Source organism: Aotus nancymaae, unplaced genomic scaffold, assembly GCF_030222135.1.
Source record: "Aotus nancymaae isolate 86718 unplaced genomic scaffold, 86718_ANA_hifiasm-v0.15.2.pri h1tg000048l, whole genome shotgun sequence".
NCBI lineage: Eukaryota > Metazoa > Chordata > Mammalia > Primates > Aotidae > Aotus > Aotus nancymaae.
In genome coordinates, this window is record NW_026988462.1 from 542950 (window position 1) to 563058 (window position 20109).

The 20109-nt window shown below is 43.0% G+C and overlaps 1 protein-coding gene and 1 long non-coding RNA gene across 5 annotated transcripts in view; one reads left to right on the forward strand and one right to left on the reverse strand.

Annotated features, from left to right (window-relative positions):
• PCCA (propionyl-CoA carboxylase subunit alpha) overlaps positions 1 to 20109 on the reverse strand; it is a 433326-nt gene that overhangs the window by 14671 nt on the left and 398546 nt on the right. For all 4 annotated transcript variants that reach the window (XM_064362172.1, XM_064362171.1, XM_064362174.1 and 1 more), the window contains one exon: positions 592 to 732. In XM_064362172.1, the coding sequence (XP_064218242.1) occupies positions 592 to 732 (141 nt within the window). The remainder of the gene's footprint in view (positions 1 to 591; positions 733 to 20109) is intronic.
• On the forward strand, positions 4086 to 7207 carry LOC135268956 (uncharacterized). The gene is made up of 2 exons (XR_010337283.1): positions 4086 to 4407; positions 5117 to 7207. It is a non-coding gene; the product is annotated as an uncharacterized LOC135268956 (long non-coding RNA).

A 20109-nucleotide genomic window follows, 5' to 3' on the forward strand; every position in this document is an offset into this window, starting at 1 on the left:
ATCCTACCAATTCATCCATAGCAGGTTATCTCGAGACTGTGTGAGGAAATAATATAGCTTTGATTTGTGCTTTAATGTCACAAGATCAAGATGAAAAACTTCCAACTGTGATGCTACGTTTTATTTACCAAGTAACGGAAGTGCTCTGGTACTGTGCAGATTGCAGAATTAACCTTTCCTTAACTCTTCTTCCCAATTAGACATTTATTCCAGGAATCATGCAAAAAGTTCCTCCTTGGCATATTATTCCCTGGCATGAGTTCTTCAAGGAAGCTCTGAGCACAGCATACAAGAGTAGCACCTTTAAGTAAAGTACTCCCCAAAACACTGCATTTGCGAACTGACAGAATGAAACTGGACTTCTTTCTGTTCCACTCCCAGATCATTTGGGAGGGGAAGTGCTGAGAGTCCTGGCACTCACCTAATGCAAACGTGAAACAGGTAGACAACACAAGAAAGCGATTTTGCTGTTTGGTGGGGGTTACTTAAGAAACAACTGCCAAGAGCCGAATGGTGCTGCGCCCTCAGCCATCACTCTGGAAGGGGAAGTCTGAGACCAGCATGTCCCACAGACACACACACAGCCCTTACCATGTCACCAGGCTTGACAGAGACAGCCACCACCACTCCGGGCATCGGGGAATACAGAACACTGCTCGTGTCCTCAGCCACTTTTTCCAGCATAAATTTGTTCAATTCTGCAGCAAGTTTGGTTAAGATATGCATCTTGTACTTAAGGAAAAAACAAAACAAAACCATAAATGAGTTTAAATGAACTTTTCCTCAAAAGTGGCATTCATTCTAAATCAGTTTTTTACTTTTAAATTCAAATTACAGTAACAGCCTTCATTTCAAATGGTTCTCAATTGCTGCACACATCAAAATATTTGTTTCTGTCATACATTGTGAGCTAGTTATTTCAGAAATTTCTTGAAATAAGGACTATTCCAGTTATTAATATTAATCAGCAATAAATATCATCCTCTATCTTTAAGAAAAAATCTCCAAACATGATAAAGAAAACAGAATTTTAGTTGTATTCCCTTCACCTCCTACAAACTTATCCCCATGAAGGCAAATCCCGTGAGCTGGACCCGCCCCAGGGATGGAGGAAGTGCCATGTGGACAGGCGCCAGTAGATGGCAGCAGATGGCTGTCGCAGGCTTCCCACAGCCCTCCAAGAGCGGCTGCACTACCTATCAATAAGTTAAGACAAAGGGGTTCAGTGTTCATTTTGGGCAAAATAGTATTTAAAATTCCATTTTTTTAAGTGACAGAAAATGTTATAATTCATGATTGAAAAAGCTGGCTTTTCTTAAAGGCACAACATGACACAGTCTTTCTGATTTAACAAGATGGTTAGGAAAAGATGAAGGAGCATGAGAATACCTTCTGCACTGAGAGACAATAACATCAAGGTGTTACAAACACGGATGGAAAACAGTATGCACAGACAAGTATTTTCACGGCGCCTTCTGTAGGCGGCTCGCAAACAATGAGGGGCATGTTCAGGGCAGTTCAGTGGAGCAGAACATTTCCAAAAAAGAGAATTCCTATCCTCTCCGTGAATAAATCTATGAGCCACAGTTTGCCCGATCCAAATAGAAAGAAGATAAAATGGCTTGAGGAAGTGTCTCTCGGTGAAATTGGAGCCACCACCTGAAGGTTCTGGATCCCACCAGGTCACATTTCTCTTGGGTAAGAAAGCAGCAGCAGTGAGACAGCTCCATTTTGTTCAAGAAAAACCTGCTGTAACTCAAAGCCTCCTGTGGGCATCATGATGGCAGGGATGCAAAAACAAAATATAATTCCCCCTTTAATTCTGTGTGGGGAGGGCGGAAATCTCTAAGTGCCTCTTCACAGGCCTATTGAAAAGGGTGGGGGGGGGGAGCTTTGACGGCCTAAGTTCCAAGTGGATTTGCGGCACTGTGACAGGTTGAATAATAACATCTTTTGCATGTTTCTTTACTCCTGAGTGTGTGTTTTGCAATCAAGACATAGAAGCGTCTGCCAGTTTCTGAAGGCTATGATCCTTAAGTGAAATTACAGTGCAAATAAAAGCTTTTTGCTCCTATTAAAATTCATCTGAGTCATAAGTGGTGAGGGAAAAAAGCGAGGAGAGTGCACACTGCTGTCAGTCTAATAAACATTCTGGGCAGAGAGACTATTTATCAGTGATGAATTGTACCTCCAAGTCCTTCATTAAATCAATGGGGGAGGGTGTGGGGGACAGAGGAGAATCTAATTGGACCAAATTGCACAGTTTTCGTATCTGCGCTGTCTGCCATGGGGAAAAAATCCAGCATCACTAGAGACATCAGAGTCAACGAAAAAGTTACTTTTCTAGTTGGTGTCACCCTGAGCTGCGCCTTCTACGCGAGTGACTTGCAACGTGCCTCATTCAGTTTTCAGTGTAGCACACAGATCTGTTTTTCTCTTGTGTTTTGCAGAATCTGACTTCAAAATGTGAAGCCTAAATTCAGGGAAAGTATCCTCATACGTTGAGAATATGATTTACCGCATTTCCCCACAGTGGATGTACTCCAAAACTACGTTTAGTTATATCACAGATCGGCCTGCACACCAACAAAGTGCTAAGACTGTATTTAGCTTCATTTCTCCCCAGAAATGACAAGATTCTGACTAAAACTGGATCCTTTTACTATTTTTATAATTTTCATCTTTCAGATTCCTTTCTCTGTAGGACTCCTGCTTTGCTTGGAAAGAGATGTAAAAGAGTCATAAACTCAATGCCTTTAGATGCAGTCTTTGTTATTGATGAGATGTTCCTTTTCCTTTTGTATTTGTTTATTGTTCTTAAATCTGTTTGGGGGATAAGTGACTTATTGTAATAGCAAGCAAAAAATAACAATGGGGTAAACTCCTCCAGAGAGGCCTTGGGTGCAAATAGTTGGTTTAGAAATGACCTTTCTGAATATAAAAAGAGGAGGCAGAGATAGAGTCTCTTTTTAAGATTACCTTTGATGTTGTCCTGACCCCGTGAGCGTACCACACAAACATGCCTTCTTAAAACAACCTCTCAGCTGGCCCGTGCTGCGCCACACGGGGCGCGTGCCGGGATGGGGCCCAAGCGGGGTGCAGCACATGGGCCCATCAGAATGAACTGCCTGGTAAGAACCGTAAAAGCTTTTTGATGCCCCAGAAAAGAAGTCATTTAAGAATGTACACCAGGGCTTTCCGAGCTTATGATCAAAACTGCTATTTATTGGCGTCTCTGGATTCTTTGGGGGCACAGAGCAGCCAATGCTTTATGAGACTTCCGGAATGTGCCCCTACCCAGACCGCAGGGCACAAGCTGGTTTCATCATGGGCATTTCAATATTCCTCGTGGATCGGGAGAAACTCCCCTAGAGAGTTTTAAGTTTTTATGGTTGATAAATCACAAAGTTGATACTTGGGGCAGGAATCCAAGACTCTGAAGGCTCGTGGACAGGACAGAGCGGCAGGATCCCAGAAGCAGCCAGGTTTCCCATTCGTTCCCTGGGTAGGGCGAGGAAATGCCAGTGGGTGACAGGCAGCTGCCTGTCGGTGGGGCTGGGCTGCCATGGAGCAGGAAGATGATTTGCTCCAATTAGCTCGGGGCTGGTCAGTGCACGGAACCTCACTTCGCTGGCTTAGGAAAGTATTCTCCAGACCACACAGCCAAATGAATATAATGTTCTTAAAAAACAGCTCACCACATAACTTAGAACAGAGAACAGGTGCTCTCTGGGCTTGGCCTAGTGGACTCCTCAACCCACACATGACAGTAATGGGAGGTGTTATCTAATGACCCAATTACGGGAAAGTGACCCCAGCCCGGGTCTCGAAGCAAATTAATTTTATGGCCTCTACAGTGTGAAACCATGTCTAACAAGAAAATGTCTCCCAAAAGTTTGAAAGAAAGAAAGAAAAGGAATCACAGCTGACATAAAAGGATCAGGAAGAAAGCCACAAGAGGTGGACAATTACAAGGAACGCCAGTGGGATTGTTTTAAAATTGACGCACAGCTCTTCCATGGAGACTGATGAAAGGCCGGGGGCTGGGAGTGGCTGCTGGAGGAGAAGGGGGAGGCTCGTCACAGTCTGGGCAAGATAGGAGCTTTATAACTGGGCCTCATTAAGAAAAGCATCCTGCAACTGGGCTTGTGTGCCTGCGCTCCCACACTCCAGAACTCAGTACCCAAAGACAGCAAAGAATCACCCACTGTGAGGCACACTCCACTTAGACGGGTACAGAGAATGCCACGCTGGTGGGTGCTGTATTTGTTTAGTACATGCACCTCCTTAACAGCGTTAAATCCATGCGATTCTTTCCGCAGCCTACAGAAGTACCCGTAATTTAATTCTGCAGACCCCATGCGCTAATGTGTTGCAATGGTTCTGAGGTCCGAGGCTGCTCCCAAGGTGAGTGCTTGCAGTTTGCCGTACAGTTTTCAGCTGTGACTTCAGAGCCTCCAGTGCCACCATCAGCCTCCATTCCTCTTCAAGTGGGCTCACTTCCAGTTTCCATTTCTAAGTCATTCTTCCAGTAACAATTAGGATATGCACAGGTGACCGACTGCTAATGTTCTTTCGCGTCCATCAACTGTTGGCCATCTCAGCCGACAACAACTCAAGGGCAAGTGCTGTCTTTGACTGTAAATCACTGTGCATTAATTATCCTAATATCTTGAAGCAAGGGCCAAATACCGTCCACACAACCCTAAGTAAGGTGGTAGACACTTTTCTTCAGAGAATAGGCTCTCTTCCTAGTCAAGGTTTTACACCTGGCCCCAAAGGTCTCCAACATGAAGCTCTGTCTTCATTTCCACAGTGTGGCAGTCACAGCCGACACTCAAATATTCCCCTAAATCTACTTTCCTAACTCAGAACTGGGGAAATAGCGTCAGTGTTTTTAAAGGAAAGGGTGAAATGCAAAAATGATGCATCTTTAAAAGCACTGGGGTGTCAGAAAAGTGGAAAAAAACTAAATTAAAACACTTCAGTGGAATGAGACTGGTAATTCAACCACGTTCTTTTCTAAATTCTTTGTGGGGTACACGATTGTCACTTGAGGAAGATACAGCAAGGTTCAGAGCCATAAAAAATAATTCCCCGCTACTTCTCCACAAAGGGCCCGGTCACCTGATATGTGAGCTACACCACCACCACCAATCTCTAAGACACAACAGAGAAAACGCACAGCATCAAGGCCTACGGCTGTCCTTCCTTTGGAGTTGCAACCCAGGCGAAGAAGCTGACATGAACGGGCAGCAGCTAAGGCGCAGGGCGCGCCACAGCCTCCTACAGCTGCAGTCGCTGGAGCAGCCTGTTAGCATAATGCTGTGACAACTCCATCAGCGCAGTCTCAAGGTAGCTGTCAATCAGGATGCATCATTTAATCCAACAGCACTCGGAGGACTTTCTCCTACAAGCGACTTGACAGCATATCTACAGCTCTATTTATATCAGCGCCCAGTTGTGTTTACAATGTTGTTGTAATTAGAAAAGATGCAACAGGCAGCAATATTATTGAGATTTCCATTTTGCAGTATTGCCCTGTAAAGTGTGATCTTGCTTCACAGAGTCATGGTAAATGACAAAAGGCTATTTTCTTCAATCTCCCAGCTCAGACAGCACTTCATTTGCAGCTATCTATAATTAGATTAATGGTGTAGTACAGTACAAAGCAGGCCCACTTCACATCAGATAGCATATGAATTAGGACAAACACTTATTTCAATTCCAGGCAGAGAAAGCAATGACTGGGGTATTTAGCATACCCTTTATGGTGGAATGAGATGTTAATTGTGTACCATTACCTCTAAACTGCTTGCTTGTTGTATAAATCACTGTGCTAATTGATGCAGAGATAGAAATGTAGCCACAGGCAAGAAAGCAAAGGAATGAGAGCTGAAGATGGTGGATAAAGGATTATCGAGTAAAACCAAATGGAGATGAGGTTCCTTTGAACCGTTTGCTTTCTGCCCAGGAGCAGGATTTCTTCAAGTACAACAAAACTCTGGTACCAGAAAAGAAAAATTAATTTTTTACATTCCTTTTTAAAAACACAAATTCTCCTTAAAGTTCTGGCTGTCAGACATCCAAGTAATAGTTATGTGGAATTCATCTTAATATACATTTATAAAAACATGGAATGTGTAGTTTTCAATAGTCAGAGCTCCTTATCTGGGTTTTCAGCTCATGGGTTAATCAGTAACACTTGTAAACTATACCTGAAGCAGATGTTTCTGACCCATCCACAGGGCAAAAACAAATTCATTCCCAAGACTTGAAGTCGTTCTTTCAGACTTAAACTATGCTGGTGTAGATCTGTTATAGATTCTAATTGTGTAGAAACATTTATTCAGGATGTGAATCTAACAGAACCGAATCATTTTCATCTACCATTAAAACAACGATTTTAACCCCATCACCTAAGCACTGAAATTGGACTATTCCAACTTGATGAAGAAAGATATTCTTCCTTGTTTTTCTAAAGCTAGCAAAAAATAAACAGAAGCAAGTAGTAATTTAAAATCTCCCGTTTTGAGATCTCCGAATGTTATTCTTCCTTTTTAAAATGTCTTGTTCTTCACTCAACTCTTAATAGAGTAAAAATGAGTGTCTCAAAAGCATACATATAGAAATCAAATGCTCCATCCCACAAGTCAAACCATCAGTGATCCACAGATAAACGTGCCCCTGGGAAGCTGGTAAATCAAGTGCATGTGTCCCGAGCACATGCTCACATTTTCTTAATAGCAAGACAACACTAAGGTGCGGATTAGTGCTGTGCACTTTCTCACGATTCAGCTGCTTGGTAATTAGCACTATTATAACAACATTTTATGCAGAGAACAAATGCAGTAGGGTCAGTTAGCAGCTCAAATTCTCAACTTCATAGTAACAGTTAACATACCCATCTACAGCAAGTGCACATTTGAGAAGCACTGTGCATAGTTTAGCCTTGTGAAATATGAACACTATACTAACTTGCAAGAAAATAAAACAATGTTTCAAGAAACTAGAAAGTCTGGTTCAAGTTACCAGGACTGAAACTTGGGGGCAAAAGTCCAGAGCTTCTTTGCTGGGGGCTACAGCTGTCACCTTTCACCGTACAGAGTGGCCCTTATACAGATGACTGCTGAACTAAGGACACCAGTATTGCAACGTCAAGAGTTTATAGTTTAGGTCATTATGCTAAATAATATTAAAAACAAAACCCACAAAGAAACATCAAGGGCTCTCAGGATGGAAACCAACGTCAGCACAATAAATAGTGTGAACTACTCTGAAACGACCCCTCCCAAGCATCAAGGCGACATAAATAGAAAGGAGAAAAGATGTGGAAAAGTGTAAGGGCTTGCTCCTGGTCATTAATCACTTGTTTAGACCATTTAAACTACAGACCTACAGCCTGCAGCCAAAACCAACATGCCTCAGCGACGCTGGTGTTAACAGAAGAAAATATATCATTTCTGATGTTGCGTCCCAGTTCCTCAACATTTGCTCCAATTGAAAAAGGCAGTTAAACACAAAGTAAATCATCCAGTTAGCCTGGCTGTTTAGTGACACACAATTGATAATGTCAATACATTGCAGCGACATAATGCGTCACTTTCAACACTCGTCCACTGCCATTTATGAATCAATCTGTACTCAAGGTTTTATTATGTTACTGGTAGGTAGTTCTTTAAGTCTTTTTTTTTTTTTTAAAGACAGAGTCTTGCTCTGTCGCCCAGGCTGGAGTGCAGTGGTGTGATCTCGGCTCACTGCAACCTCTACCTCCTGGGTTCAAGCAATTCTTCTGCCTCAGCCTCCCAAGTAGCTGGGATTACAGGCACCTGCCAACATGCCTGGCTAATTTTTGTATTTTTAATAGAGTCGGGGTTTCAGCATCTTGGCCAGGCTGGTTTCGAACTCCTGACCTCGTGACCCACCCACCTCAGCCTCCCAAAGTGCTGGGATTATAGGTGTGAGCAACCACGCCCAGCCTGGAGTTGTCTTTTACTGGACCAATGAATGTGCCACAAGGAGCCTCAATGGCAATGAGCAGCAACCTCATTTTCTGAGAGAAGAATTAACAAAAATAGGAGTGGGAAGAAAATCCCAACAAAGCAAAAGAACAAAAATATGTGAAGCCCATTCAGCAACTCATTTTTCAAAAATCTTGCAAAAATGGGGAGGGTTTCCTTAGAGAAAAGACCCATATTAAGACTAACATCATCAGCATGAAGGAATGAATGAGTGAGTGAATCTGTGTGTATCCCGGGCTTGCTTCCAAGACAGTCTCCTCCGGAGGGAAGAATGTGGAGTTGTTTGTCAATAATACAAAAATCTGACCTCATCCTTTGTTCCATTTTGTTTTTGTAATTGGAAACAAGGCTCGTTCCAGTTCTACTGTCCTAAGATAAGCAACTTAAAAAAAAGAAATAGTGCCAAAAATTAAATTGAAAATTAAACACTAGACCCAGCACTCAATAACAGAGAGGATTTATTTCTTCCATTGTGTTGCACTGAGGTTACCTTGTATCTCAATCAGTTGTATCATAAGAGACGCCTAAAACTGATGTGGAGGGAAGAGAGCTAGCATTTGGAGGCTGCCCCATTCCTAGTCTTCTAAGAATTCTGAGGCGGTCTCTGACGGGCGGGAGGGCACTGAGAAGTCCTCAGTGGGTTTCCCCAGGAGCAAGTCTGTTAATGATGGCAGCCTCCCTGGAGCGCGGCACCGCAGTGCCCTGTGTGCAGGTGTGCTGATGATAAAGGGGACCCAGCCTCTGCCCAGCCCAGGTGCCCGCAAGCTGTCTAACAAGTAGGTGCATATGCCACAAAGGCAATTTGCTGGAATAAGTGGCACTTTCACATCCACAAAGGCAAGTCCATTTACAATGAACTGTACAGAATGCACAAAACAGAACATGTGCATTCTGTTTGATCAGGAGTCTCCGTGACACATTATGACTATAATGAGTCACTTTTTTCTTTTTACTCAAGAAAAATATTATAGATCTTTGAAAGCCATGTACTCAATTATATAACAATACCAACATCTGTTAACAGTACAGGCTGTTTCTATTCTGTATCTCGAATTGTTTTATGTAATTATGAGTTTATAAGGTATTTGGTAAACCGGTAAGAAAGTACCTTTTTAAAGCACTATATAATTTGGGGTACAATGAAGTGTTCTGTTAAAAATCTATAATTAGGGCAGCATCAGCTTACAGAAAAGTACAGGAAATGTTATAAAAACACAATTATGTAAATAAGCATGGGGTGAGGAAGTGTACCGTTTCACTCTGGTGCCCACCCCTCTCCTTTTTCTCCTCCTATCTGAAATGTGCTTTGCTCATCTCAAGTTGAAGTCATGCTGTCTCATATGGTGCAGAATGAATGATCTTTGGGGAAAAAAGATGGGGAGCTCAGCCTTCCCACGTAAACGCTCAGTCCCCCCATGAAGCTGGAGCACCTGGGCAAGTGTTCTAATGTGAGGGCTTTGACAACAATCTTGCCTTTATAGGTTTTCTTAACTATTTTTACTATTATGAATTCACTGAAGAAACTCAAAATTGAAAATGCCAAAATGCTGGCTTGTTTGGGATGCAAATTCAGAAACTGAAATACAGAAAGGCAGAGGAGACAAAAATAGAGATGACTGCGATGCTGTGAAGTAAACTGCTAGCCAAGAAAATTGAAGCAGAAAACTGAAAAACGCTTCCCGAAGTGTTCTGGTCTGAAGTAGCAGAAATGAGTGCTGGTAGGGGGGTTGCTAAGGAGTCTTACGGTTTAGTTCTGACATATCCTAGATGTTGAACCAAGGAGGACTGCTGGCACCCCCATGCTGTGCTGTGTACAGAACACATGATGCCGAAGGTGGCCAAGACCCGGACAGCCACAGGAGAAATCGGAGACAAGGCGATGTGGCCCCCGTCCTGGCAGCAGCAGAGCCTGAAAGCCCAAGTCTCTGAAGCCAACAGACCCAAGTGTGAAATCCCAACAAGATGGCACCCTTTGACCAAGTTACCTCCTTCTCAGACAAACGTTACCTCTAAAATCAAGCTAATGCACGTCTTGAATGATTGTTTTGAGGATTAAATTTACGAAGATTTGCAGTGCACCTAGCAAATACTTGACAGTAACTATTCACCAGGTATTATTTCCTGTCTCCTTTCCAAACATTTCCTATCGTATTGTTCAGAATGGGACAGTGGTGGATTTTTTTGGCGGGGGCGGGGGGAGGGGGCGGGCAGAGAACAGGGTACCACTCTGGCACCCAGGTTGGAATGCAGTGGTGTGACCATGTCTCACTAGTCTCGACCTTCTGGGCACAAGTGATCCTCCCTTCTCAGCCTCCCACCAAGTAGCTGGGACTACAGGCAGACACCACCATGCCTACTTAGTGTTTGAATATGATTTGTAGAGATGGAGTTTTAACACATTGCCCAGGCTGGTCTTGAACTCTTGGCTCAAGGGATCCGCCTGTCCCAGGTTCCCACAGTGCTGGGATTACAGGCATGAGCCACTGAGCCAGGCTGACACTGGTGGATTTTATTTTAAAATCGTATATTGTAGGACATCTCAGATTAACTTCTAATTGTTATAGTTCTAGCTCTGGCTCCACACTTGAGAGCAAATAGATTAAAATCTTCAAACATCACATCTGGCTCTAAATCAAAGAAAGGAAGTTGGTTCCATGTCCAGAGAGCTTCCCGAGCACACAGTGAGGGACCCCACAGTTGTCTTTTCCTTAGACACTTAGAGATATAGTGAATTAGACAAACAGTTTGGTTCGTTCATTCAAAAACCATTTATCAAGCATATCTGGGCAATATAAGAATACAAAATAAATAAGAAAAAAATGACTCCTGACCTAAATACCATAATCTTGCCAGAGGGAAAAGACATTCATGAATGACACAATATAAATGTATTCAAGTAGGCTGGGCACGGTGGCTCACGCCTGTAATCCCAGCACTTTGGGAGGCAGAGGCGGGTGGACCACCTGAAGTCAGGAGTTTGAGACCAGCCTAGCCAACATGGTGAAACACCGTCTCTACTAAAAATACAAAATAAATAAATAAATAAATATATATATATATATATATATTAGCCGGGCCTGGTGGCAGGCTCCTGTAATCCCAGCTACTCAGGAGGCTGAGGCAGGAGAATCACTTGAACCTGGGAGGCAGAGGTTGCAGTGAGCCGAGATCGCACCATTGCACTCCAGCCTGGGGGACAAAAGTGATACTTTGTCTCAAAAAAAAAAAACCATAAATAAATGTTTAAGAATATTACTAAGAAGGCAATCAATATGAAGTAGGCTTTATTTTACCCCATCTCTTACAGAAAATCTCCAGGTTGGGAGGCAGTAGAGTAGTGGTTTACTGTTTCGAATCTGGAGTCAGAATACTCTACCACTTAGAAACTTGGGAAAGTTCGACTTCCCATGTCTCAGATTCCCTTTTTATGAACTGTGGATCATAACAGTGCCTACTTCAAAAGGTGGTGTGGGGAGTAAGTGAACTCTTGTCTGAAGAACGCTCCGAACACAGAAACGCCATCTAAGTATTTAATAGCCATCGCTAACACAGGTCCACAGATGGACAGAATTCTTGGGCACAGTCACTGAGAAGACAGTGGAGGCTGTCCAGCCAGGTATAGAAATCAATGCACGAGAATCTAAATCGCTCTCACGCTCTGGTACACGCTCTCAGGTGCACCACAGCCACGTACATCAACTCTTCATGCTGATTCTCTTCACTGCAAATCTCCTCTGATCATATTTCTTAGCCTTAAAATTTGGCCCTCTATTCAGTTCTCATATGAACATTCTCCTGACGTGGAACTTTGTCCTATCTAAGCGGCTCTGACTATAATCATCTTTCCCCAGACTTTAAGACTAATTTCTCATGGCAGAAGAATTCATATTTGAGGAACCTGAGATTTTATAAGAAAATGAAAATCAGGGACTGAGTTTGTGAGTGAAACTTGATGGCTCCTATAAAACAATGTATTTTATGGAGTCAAAAACAGTTATAGCTTGTTGTAACAAGTCCAATGGTAAAAAGGTGTACAAGACAACTTACTAGCTGGGCGCGGTGGCTCACACCTGTAATCCCAGCACTTTGGGAGGCCAAGGCAGGTGGATCACGAGGTCAGGAGATCGAGACCATCCTAGCCAACATGGTGAAACCCCATCTCTACTAAAAATATAAAAATTAGCCAGGCATGGTGGCGTGTGCCTGTAGTCCCAGCTACTCAGGAGGCTGAGGCAGGAGAATGGCTTGAACCCGGGAGGTGGAGGTTGCAGTGAGCCAAGATCGTACCACTGCACTCCAGCCTGGGTGACAGAATGAGACTCCATCTCAAAAAAAAAAAAAAACAATCCACCCTCTTACTAATCCACCCTCTTACATCTAATCCCACTCCCCTTGAGTAATGTTAATTTTTTTTTTTTTTTTGAGACGGAGTTTCGCTTTTGTTACCCAGGCTGGAGTGCAATGGCGCGATCTTGGCTCACCGCAACTTCTGCCTCCTGGGTTCAGGCAATTCTCCTGCCTCAGCCTCCTGAGTAGCTGGGATTACAGGCACGCGCCACCATGCCCAGCTAATTTTTTGTATTAGTAGAGACGAGGTTTCACCATGTTGACCAGGATGGTCTCGATCTCTTGACCTCGTGATCCACCCGCCTTGGCCTCCCAAAGTGCTGGGATTACAGGCTTGAGCCACCGCGCCCGGCAAGTAATGTTAATTTTTATTGTATATTTTTTATTCACACAAATCTATCAAAATATAAACATATATGTAAACTACAAATACATTTAGCCTGGGTAAAATGAAACACTGAAGACAGATTATTGTTATTATTATGATTATTGAGGCAGCATCTCGCTGTCACTCAGGCTGGAGTGCAGTAGTGTGATCACAGCTCACTGCAGCCTTGACCTCCTGGGCCCAAGTGATCCTCCCACCTCAGCCTCTTGAGTAGCTAACACCATAGGCACATGCCACCAGCCAGGCTAATTTGTTTTAAATTTTTTGTAGAGACAGGGTTTCGCTATGTTGCCCAGGCTGGTCTTAAACTACTAGGCTCAAGTGATCCACCCACCTTGGCCTCCCAAAGTGTTGGGATTACAGGCGTGAGCCACTGTGCCTGGCCCATAGCTCATTTAAAGAGGGAGAGACTGATGATCTTTTGCCATTCAACATCCTTGATTCACTATAGACTTTTAAACATAGGGATGTTTAAGACAGAAAGAACTTTAGGTAAATTATTTTTCCTTGTACCTGCTTAGCTAGCTTGTCTATAAGCATGCTGCTGTTCCGAGCCTCTCTCAACACAAAGCCTCTGCCCAGGACAACTGAAGAATGTGGGAGAGTATCCTCCACTGGCCCTGCCAATCTCTCTTACCCACAATCCAGCCTCCCCTCCTCCCCAGGAATCAGAAGGTCCAGCTGTAAATAGAGCTGTAAGGCCCTGGATCTGTGCTGGCCTCAGCTTCTATAACCTTTCCCAATGTTGCACTAAAATTCCTGTCCTCTGCCATCTGTTCTGCCTCCCTCTTCTTTTCTCAACTTTGTTTCCTCTTTTTCTAATTATCCCCAACAGCGTGACTTGTTATCTGCATGTAACAGGCAACTCTGCCTGGCTGCAGTGACTCCACTAGGATTTTCCCTAAATTCCTGTCCTTTACTCCTAAGAGTCTATCTCATATCCAACCATTCATACCAATCAACAGAAAGCTCTGTTAACTTTGTAAATTGTAACCACTCAGTCATTTTCAAGTCTAGAGGGCCAGAAATGCCAAAAGTAACTGCCGAAAGCTTTAGTCACAGAAGTTAAGGTCGGTTTCCTGTGGTCTAATTTGTAAATGATAGCTGTCTAATCAAAATGGAAAATGCCTACCTAACCCTCTTACCATTGCAATTCAATAATGCTAACAGTAGCCCATGAAATAAGACTAGGAGACATTTCCCTTGCATCTATATAATCCAGAAACCAGGAATACTATCAGCCATTCTGTGCTGCTCTGCTGTCCTCTTGGTTGAAAATATATAGTACACACAGCCAGGGTGAGGCGAGATGAGAGGTCCCCATTCAGCAGGGACATCTACCTTGGTATCTACCTTAGGGAATTTCATCTGCATCAGGGGCTGGGCCCCTGTTTCACAGGCTTAGAAAGTAGACTTCCACTATACACTCAGAATAGATCATTCTGAATGAGATGGATTCACTTTTATGGAGCTCACAGATACTGATGTGTAAACCATCTTAGGAATTTACAACCAGAAATAGGTTTATAAAGGGAACTCACACACCTCCTAACTGTATTGTGAGTGCTAAATGATAGTCAGTGGGTCTTTGATAAATACAGAATCCACAGAAGAGGCATTGTCTCCACCAAGACAGCGTAAGCAGCAGTTCTCAAACACGGAAGCATCGAAACTCACCTGGAGGGCTAGTAAACACACAGACTGCTAAGCCCCCCGCCTAAGTTTCCAATTCAAGTTTGAGTTGGGGTCTGCAATTTTTTCAGATGGAGTCTTGCTCTGTTGCCCAGGCTGGAGTGCTGTGGCGCAATCTCAGCTCATCATAACCTCCACTTCCCAGGTTCAGGTGATTCTCCTGCCTCAGTCTTCTGAGTAGCTGGGATTACAGGCATGCACCACCATGCCTGGCTAAGTTTTTTGTATTTTTACTACAGATGGGGTTTCGCTGTGTTGGCCAGGCTGGTCTCAAACTCCTGACCTTGTTATCTTTGATAACTCCTGACCTCCCAAAGTGCTGGTATGAGCCATCATACCCGGCCTGGGGTCTGCATTTCTAACAAGTTCCCAGCAGACGATGAAGCTGCTGGTCTGAGGACCACACTGTGGGTGAACAGAAGGCCTTCTCCACTATGGAATGGCCTTTCCCAGGGAATTTAGCTCATGTCCGTGAGAAGCCTTTCTCCTCCTAGACTTAACTGACAACGCACTGCTGGAGAAGGCTTCTCCAATAGTACGCAATGGAGACTCAGAAGGGTGACGGGGTGGGAGGCGGGTGGGTGATGAGAAATTACTCAATGAGTACAATATACATTATTCAGCTGATGGCTATCTAAAAGCCTTGACTTCATCTCTATGTATGTCACAAATTTACACTTGTACCTCATAAGTTTATGTAAATAAAATAATTTTTAAAAAGAATGTTTGACTCTTGTTCTAGGTAGAAAAATCTTTGACACATTTTTTTCTTTTTTTTTTGAGATGAGTCTCGCTCTGTTGCTCAGGCTGGAGTGCAATGGTGTGCTCTCAGGTCACCGCAACCTCTGCCTCCTGGGTTCAAGTGATTCTCCTGCCTCAGCCTCCTGAGTAGCTGGGATTATAGGCATGTGCCACCACGCCTGGCTAATTTTTGTATTTTCAGTAGAGACGGGGTTTCACCATGTTGGTCAGGCTGGTCTCGAACCCCTGACCTCATGATCTGCCCGCCTCAGCCTCCCAAAGTGCTACGTGTGAGCCACCATGCCTGGCCTCTATTTTTTTTTTTTGAGACAGAGTCTCACTCTGTTGCCCAGGCTGGAATGCAGTGGCATGATCTTGGCTCACTGCAATCTCCACCTCCAGGATTCAAGCAGTCATCATGCCTCATACACAAAAGATACATCTTTAAAGAATCTTTTGCATATATTCAGTCTTGCTTATTTGATGTCTCAAGGTTTAGGGAGGGTTTGGTGTCTACAGTTACTACCCCATTTAATTTTTCTTTGGGCTCAATGTTGCTGCCCCTAAATTAGATCAAATATATTATCAGAAGGGTGAGGTTAGGAAAGGAACCCATCAATATAGACTGAAGGCCTCTCTAGTCTGTATGTAACCTTAACATCTGAGACTGGAGAATACCACTGTGCTCAAAGTATCTTCTGGGAGAGAGGTTCTCTTTAAATGTTTACAGATTTCAGATGAGCCGAAACCAGCCTTAACTGCTCAATATTTGGGTAACTGTGACTGTTCCTTTGATGCCTTGGTTTATTAAAAACTATGGGAAAACCAAAAATGTCTTAGAAAATTTAGCAAGGTCACTTTAAATGGAATGCATGTTATTACAGGAACTAATTAAATATAAATCCCCTGAAAAGAAACTTTAATATTAAATATATACATATAAATATATCCTTAAGGAGATTCTGGTCTCAACAAATAACAACAAAATATAAGCGCCAGACCACTACTGCCCTTGATCTGGTGTCTGCAAGAGGAAATAACACACCGAAGAGCTGGCCTTTCCTCTGACTTTCAACCATACTCCAATCTTATAGAAGGCGGAGAGCCTGGTGACTCCATCCATTTTAGCATTAATCACCTCAATCTGAAGACAGTCTCAGGAGAAAACAGACTGGGCCAGAACTGCTTAGCTTTTTTCCTGGGTGGCAAGATTCCATTCTTGCACAATTTCTTACTTAAATTAGATTCAGAGGTAGAATAATCTAAAGATAAATTCCAAATACTGTCTCTCTCATCTTAAAAAAAAAAAAAAAAAAAGAATGTCATTCCTTCTCCCCGAATAACAGAAGCATGATTTAATTGTATTTTCCTTCAAAACTCTCTGCAGTCCATAAAATACTAGCACCTCCAAAAAAGTCTCAAGCAACCTGTGAATCAGAAACACAATTTTTTTTTCCTTTGCTTCTCCTATGTTATTTTGAAAACTGTCTGTAAAAGAAAAAACCTTTTTAAAATGTCAAATATACTCATCTTGTTTATTCCATTCGGATATATGAGAAAGTTCACATAGGTGTTGGCCTTATTTTTGTCACTAGACATAATGGGACAAATGTGCTTCTGCGACAGAGCAGTCTATCCTAGACACTCTGGAAACAAACACTCTTTATCCTGAGGAGGCAGGACAGGAAAGGCCGGAACTGCCTTACTAAGATACTACTTGTCCCAACATAAGAGTCTGTCTTGAGGCATCCTACTACAGTCTTGCCTATTACTCTACTAATTAAAAGAGGTTGACTAGAGCCATGTGGGATAGAAGGAGTGAGGCCTGGACCAGAAGAAAATAACTGGAAGAGTTTCTCTGTCAAACATTAAAAATCATCAACATGAGAATCACAAATATGTCACTAATCTCTCACATCCCGCGAATGAGCAGATCAGCCATTTCTCTGCCAAACGCCTGAATGGAACAATGACTACCTTCCAGCATACAACACTATCTTCTAGTCTCACCAGTTGTGAACACGGATGCTGACACAGGAGAAATCTCATTATTCAAGCACCTTTTGGGAACAGCAAAGGCTATGAATATTTTAGAGCTGGCGTAAGAGTGCTACACTGAGCAATGGAAGCAAACTCATAGTGTTCCGTGTATTGACTGCACACCCATAGTTTTGTGGCTTGGTGAAAAGCTTTCACTTGTCACAACTCATGGTTTTCTACAATAACCTGAATTGACATCAGTGATTTTGCTTGCAATGCTGGTGGAAGTCTTCTCTTCCACTGCCAAGTTCTCAGAACCAGAGAACTGAATCAATGCCTTGTTAAAAGGTTTTGACGAAGTATGGCGGCAGAATACAGAATTTTTCTCTACTATAAACAAGTATGCTAACATAACAGAGATGAATCATTAAACTACCTCCACACCAAGAAATATGACTCCAAAACAGTTCAATAGGGAGGAGTTACTTTAAGCATACTTAAGGAACACGGTTGGTAGTGAAGAAGTCCTGACACACGCTACTGTGTGGATGAGCCTCAGAAGTGTTACACTGAGTGGAAGAAGGCACACACGAACAGTAGACTAGCAGTTGCCAGATTTGGGGGAAGCGGGGAATAGGGAGTGATCTCTTAATGGGAATGGGGCTTCCTTTTGGGGTGATGATTTGTCTTGGAACTGGATAGAAATGATGGTTGTACAGCACTGTGAATGTTAATAAATGCACTGAATTGTATGTTTTAAGTTAGCTAATGGTTAATGGTATGTTATGTAAATTTTAACTCGAGAAACAAGGAAATGTATTTGGCCACATGAATTTGTAAAGCTTTTGTGTACAGACTCTTTAGTCACTAACATGGGTGTCGCCAACTGATTTGTGGCTTCTCTCTCTCTCTCTCTCTCTCTCTCTCGTTTTCGGCATGTCTTCTCCAGTAGATAGTATGAACCCCCATGAGAGAGGATTATATATCTGGTAATCTGGTACACAGAAGACATTCAATATTTGTGAATGAAAAAAGAAAAAAATTGGTAAATTTTTTTTTAGCTAACCTACACATCTCCAGACAAAAAGAGAGGCAACTGGCTATAACTACGACAACTTCCAATGTTGGGCTGGGTGTGGCGGCTCACACCTGTAATCTCAGCAGTTTGGCAGGCTAAGGTGAGGCCAGCCTGGGCGACACAGCAAGACCTTGTCTCTACCAAAAAAAAAAAACGTTGGCCAGGCATAGTGGCACATACCTGTAATACTAGCTACTCATGAGGCTGAGGCAGGAGGATCACTTGAGCTCAGTAGTTCGAAGTTTACGGTGAGCTATGATCCTGCCACTGCACTCCAGCCTGAGTGACAGAGTACAGAGAGACCCTGTGTCTAAAAAGAAAAAAAAAAAAACTTCCAATGCTGAAGAATGTGATTCTTCAGGCTAAAATCAAGAGCCCACAAATCTGGCAATTTCTCTTAGGGATAAATTTTTACCAGGTATTAGAAATCTCACTAAATTCATGGACTCTAAGTCTAGATCTGAAAGGGACAAAAGAGAGAGAGAGAAAAAAAACCTCACTAAATTCTTTTGAACATCTATTTTTGCCTAGACAGCACTGAAATTTAGACCTCAGTTCATAATCCTTTTCTTGCTGACAGTATCAGTAATGGTCACCTACAAAGATGACCTCACTGGTAGCGGAGAGGAAATGACTTGGCATAAATTTAATTTGGAGACTCTTGGAGAATTACACCAGTTTCTTGAAAGAAGCCTGGAAAAGTCCTTGCAGCTCTGATAGTATCTGCTACCCCAAGCCTTGGTAAGTCAGTTCTTACTGCCACTAAAATTAAAAAAAAAATTAAATTGGCTGGGTGTCAAAGAGGCTACACTGCTTTACCACTCCACATTCAAACCAAAGAATAGTAGGCTTCTCAGATGCATACTCCAAAGCCAAATTCGGTGCCTTTTTCATTTTATTTGCACAATTTGTTTATATTTTCACTTTTCACTGATTTTCACTCTCAAAAAATTGAGAGAAAAATGAAGCAATTTTTGGCAAAGATTTCTATTTTCTAAGGAGGACACCAATTTCCAGTGCAACCAAATTAACTGTGCGTCCTATGATGAAACTTCTTTGACTATAATCTTGCCCCCAATTCCCCATTTCTCTGCTATTTTTAGCTCTGTGTTAATTAGGGGAGAGAGAACTACGGAATTCAGAGACAAAAGAGACCCTGGAGCTTTTGAGGGACAAGGAGCACAGCCTCTGCTTCCGGCCTCCCGTGAGAACAACTGCACTTGTACTGCCTTGCTGGGACTCTGTGACATCTTCCAAACACCATCCTAGAACTCAAGCTGCCGGCCACTGAGCTTCCCTGAATACACTGCGCAGTCTCAAGGCTCCATGGCTGTGTTCATGGTATCATATCCTTCTGAACCCTCCTCCCCATTTTCCTTTGTTTGGCTGACTCATAATCATTCCTTAAGTTACAGTTGAGGTGTGGGCAACTCCAGAAGCCTTCCCTGAGCTCCCAGGTTGGGTGACATCTACTTACTGGCTCCCAAGGCCACCTGAACTTAACTGTCCATTTCCTTTACCAGACAAATGGAAAAAGGAAAGCAGTAACTTTAGAGTGGAGAAAGCAGACAAACACCACCTGAACCAAATGATCAAAGTGATGCTATTAATAATGGGACAGAGAGAAACATGTGGCCGGGTGCGTTGGCTCACACCTGTAATCCCAGCACTTTGGGAGGCCGAGGCGGGCCGATAACCTGAGGTCAGGAGTTCGAGACCAGCCTGGCCAACATGGTGAAACCCCATCTCTACTAAAAATACAAAAATTATCTGGGTGTGGTGGCGGGTGCCTGTAATCCCAGTCAGGAGGCTGAGGCAGAATTGCTTGAACCCAGGAGGCGGAGGTTGCAGTGAGCTGAGAT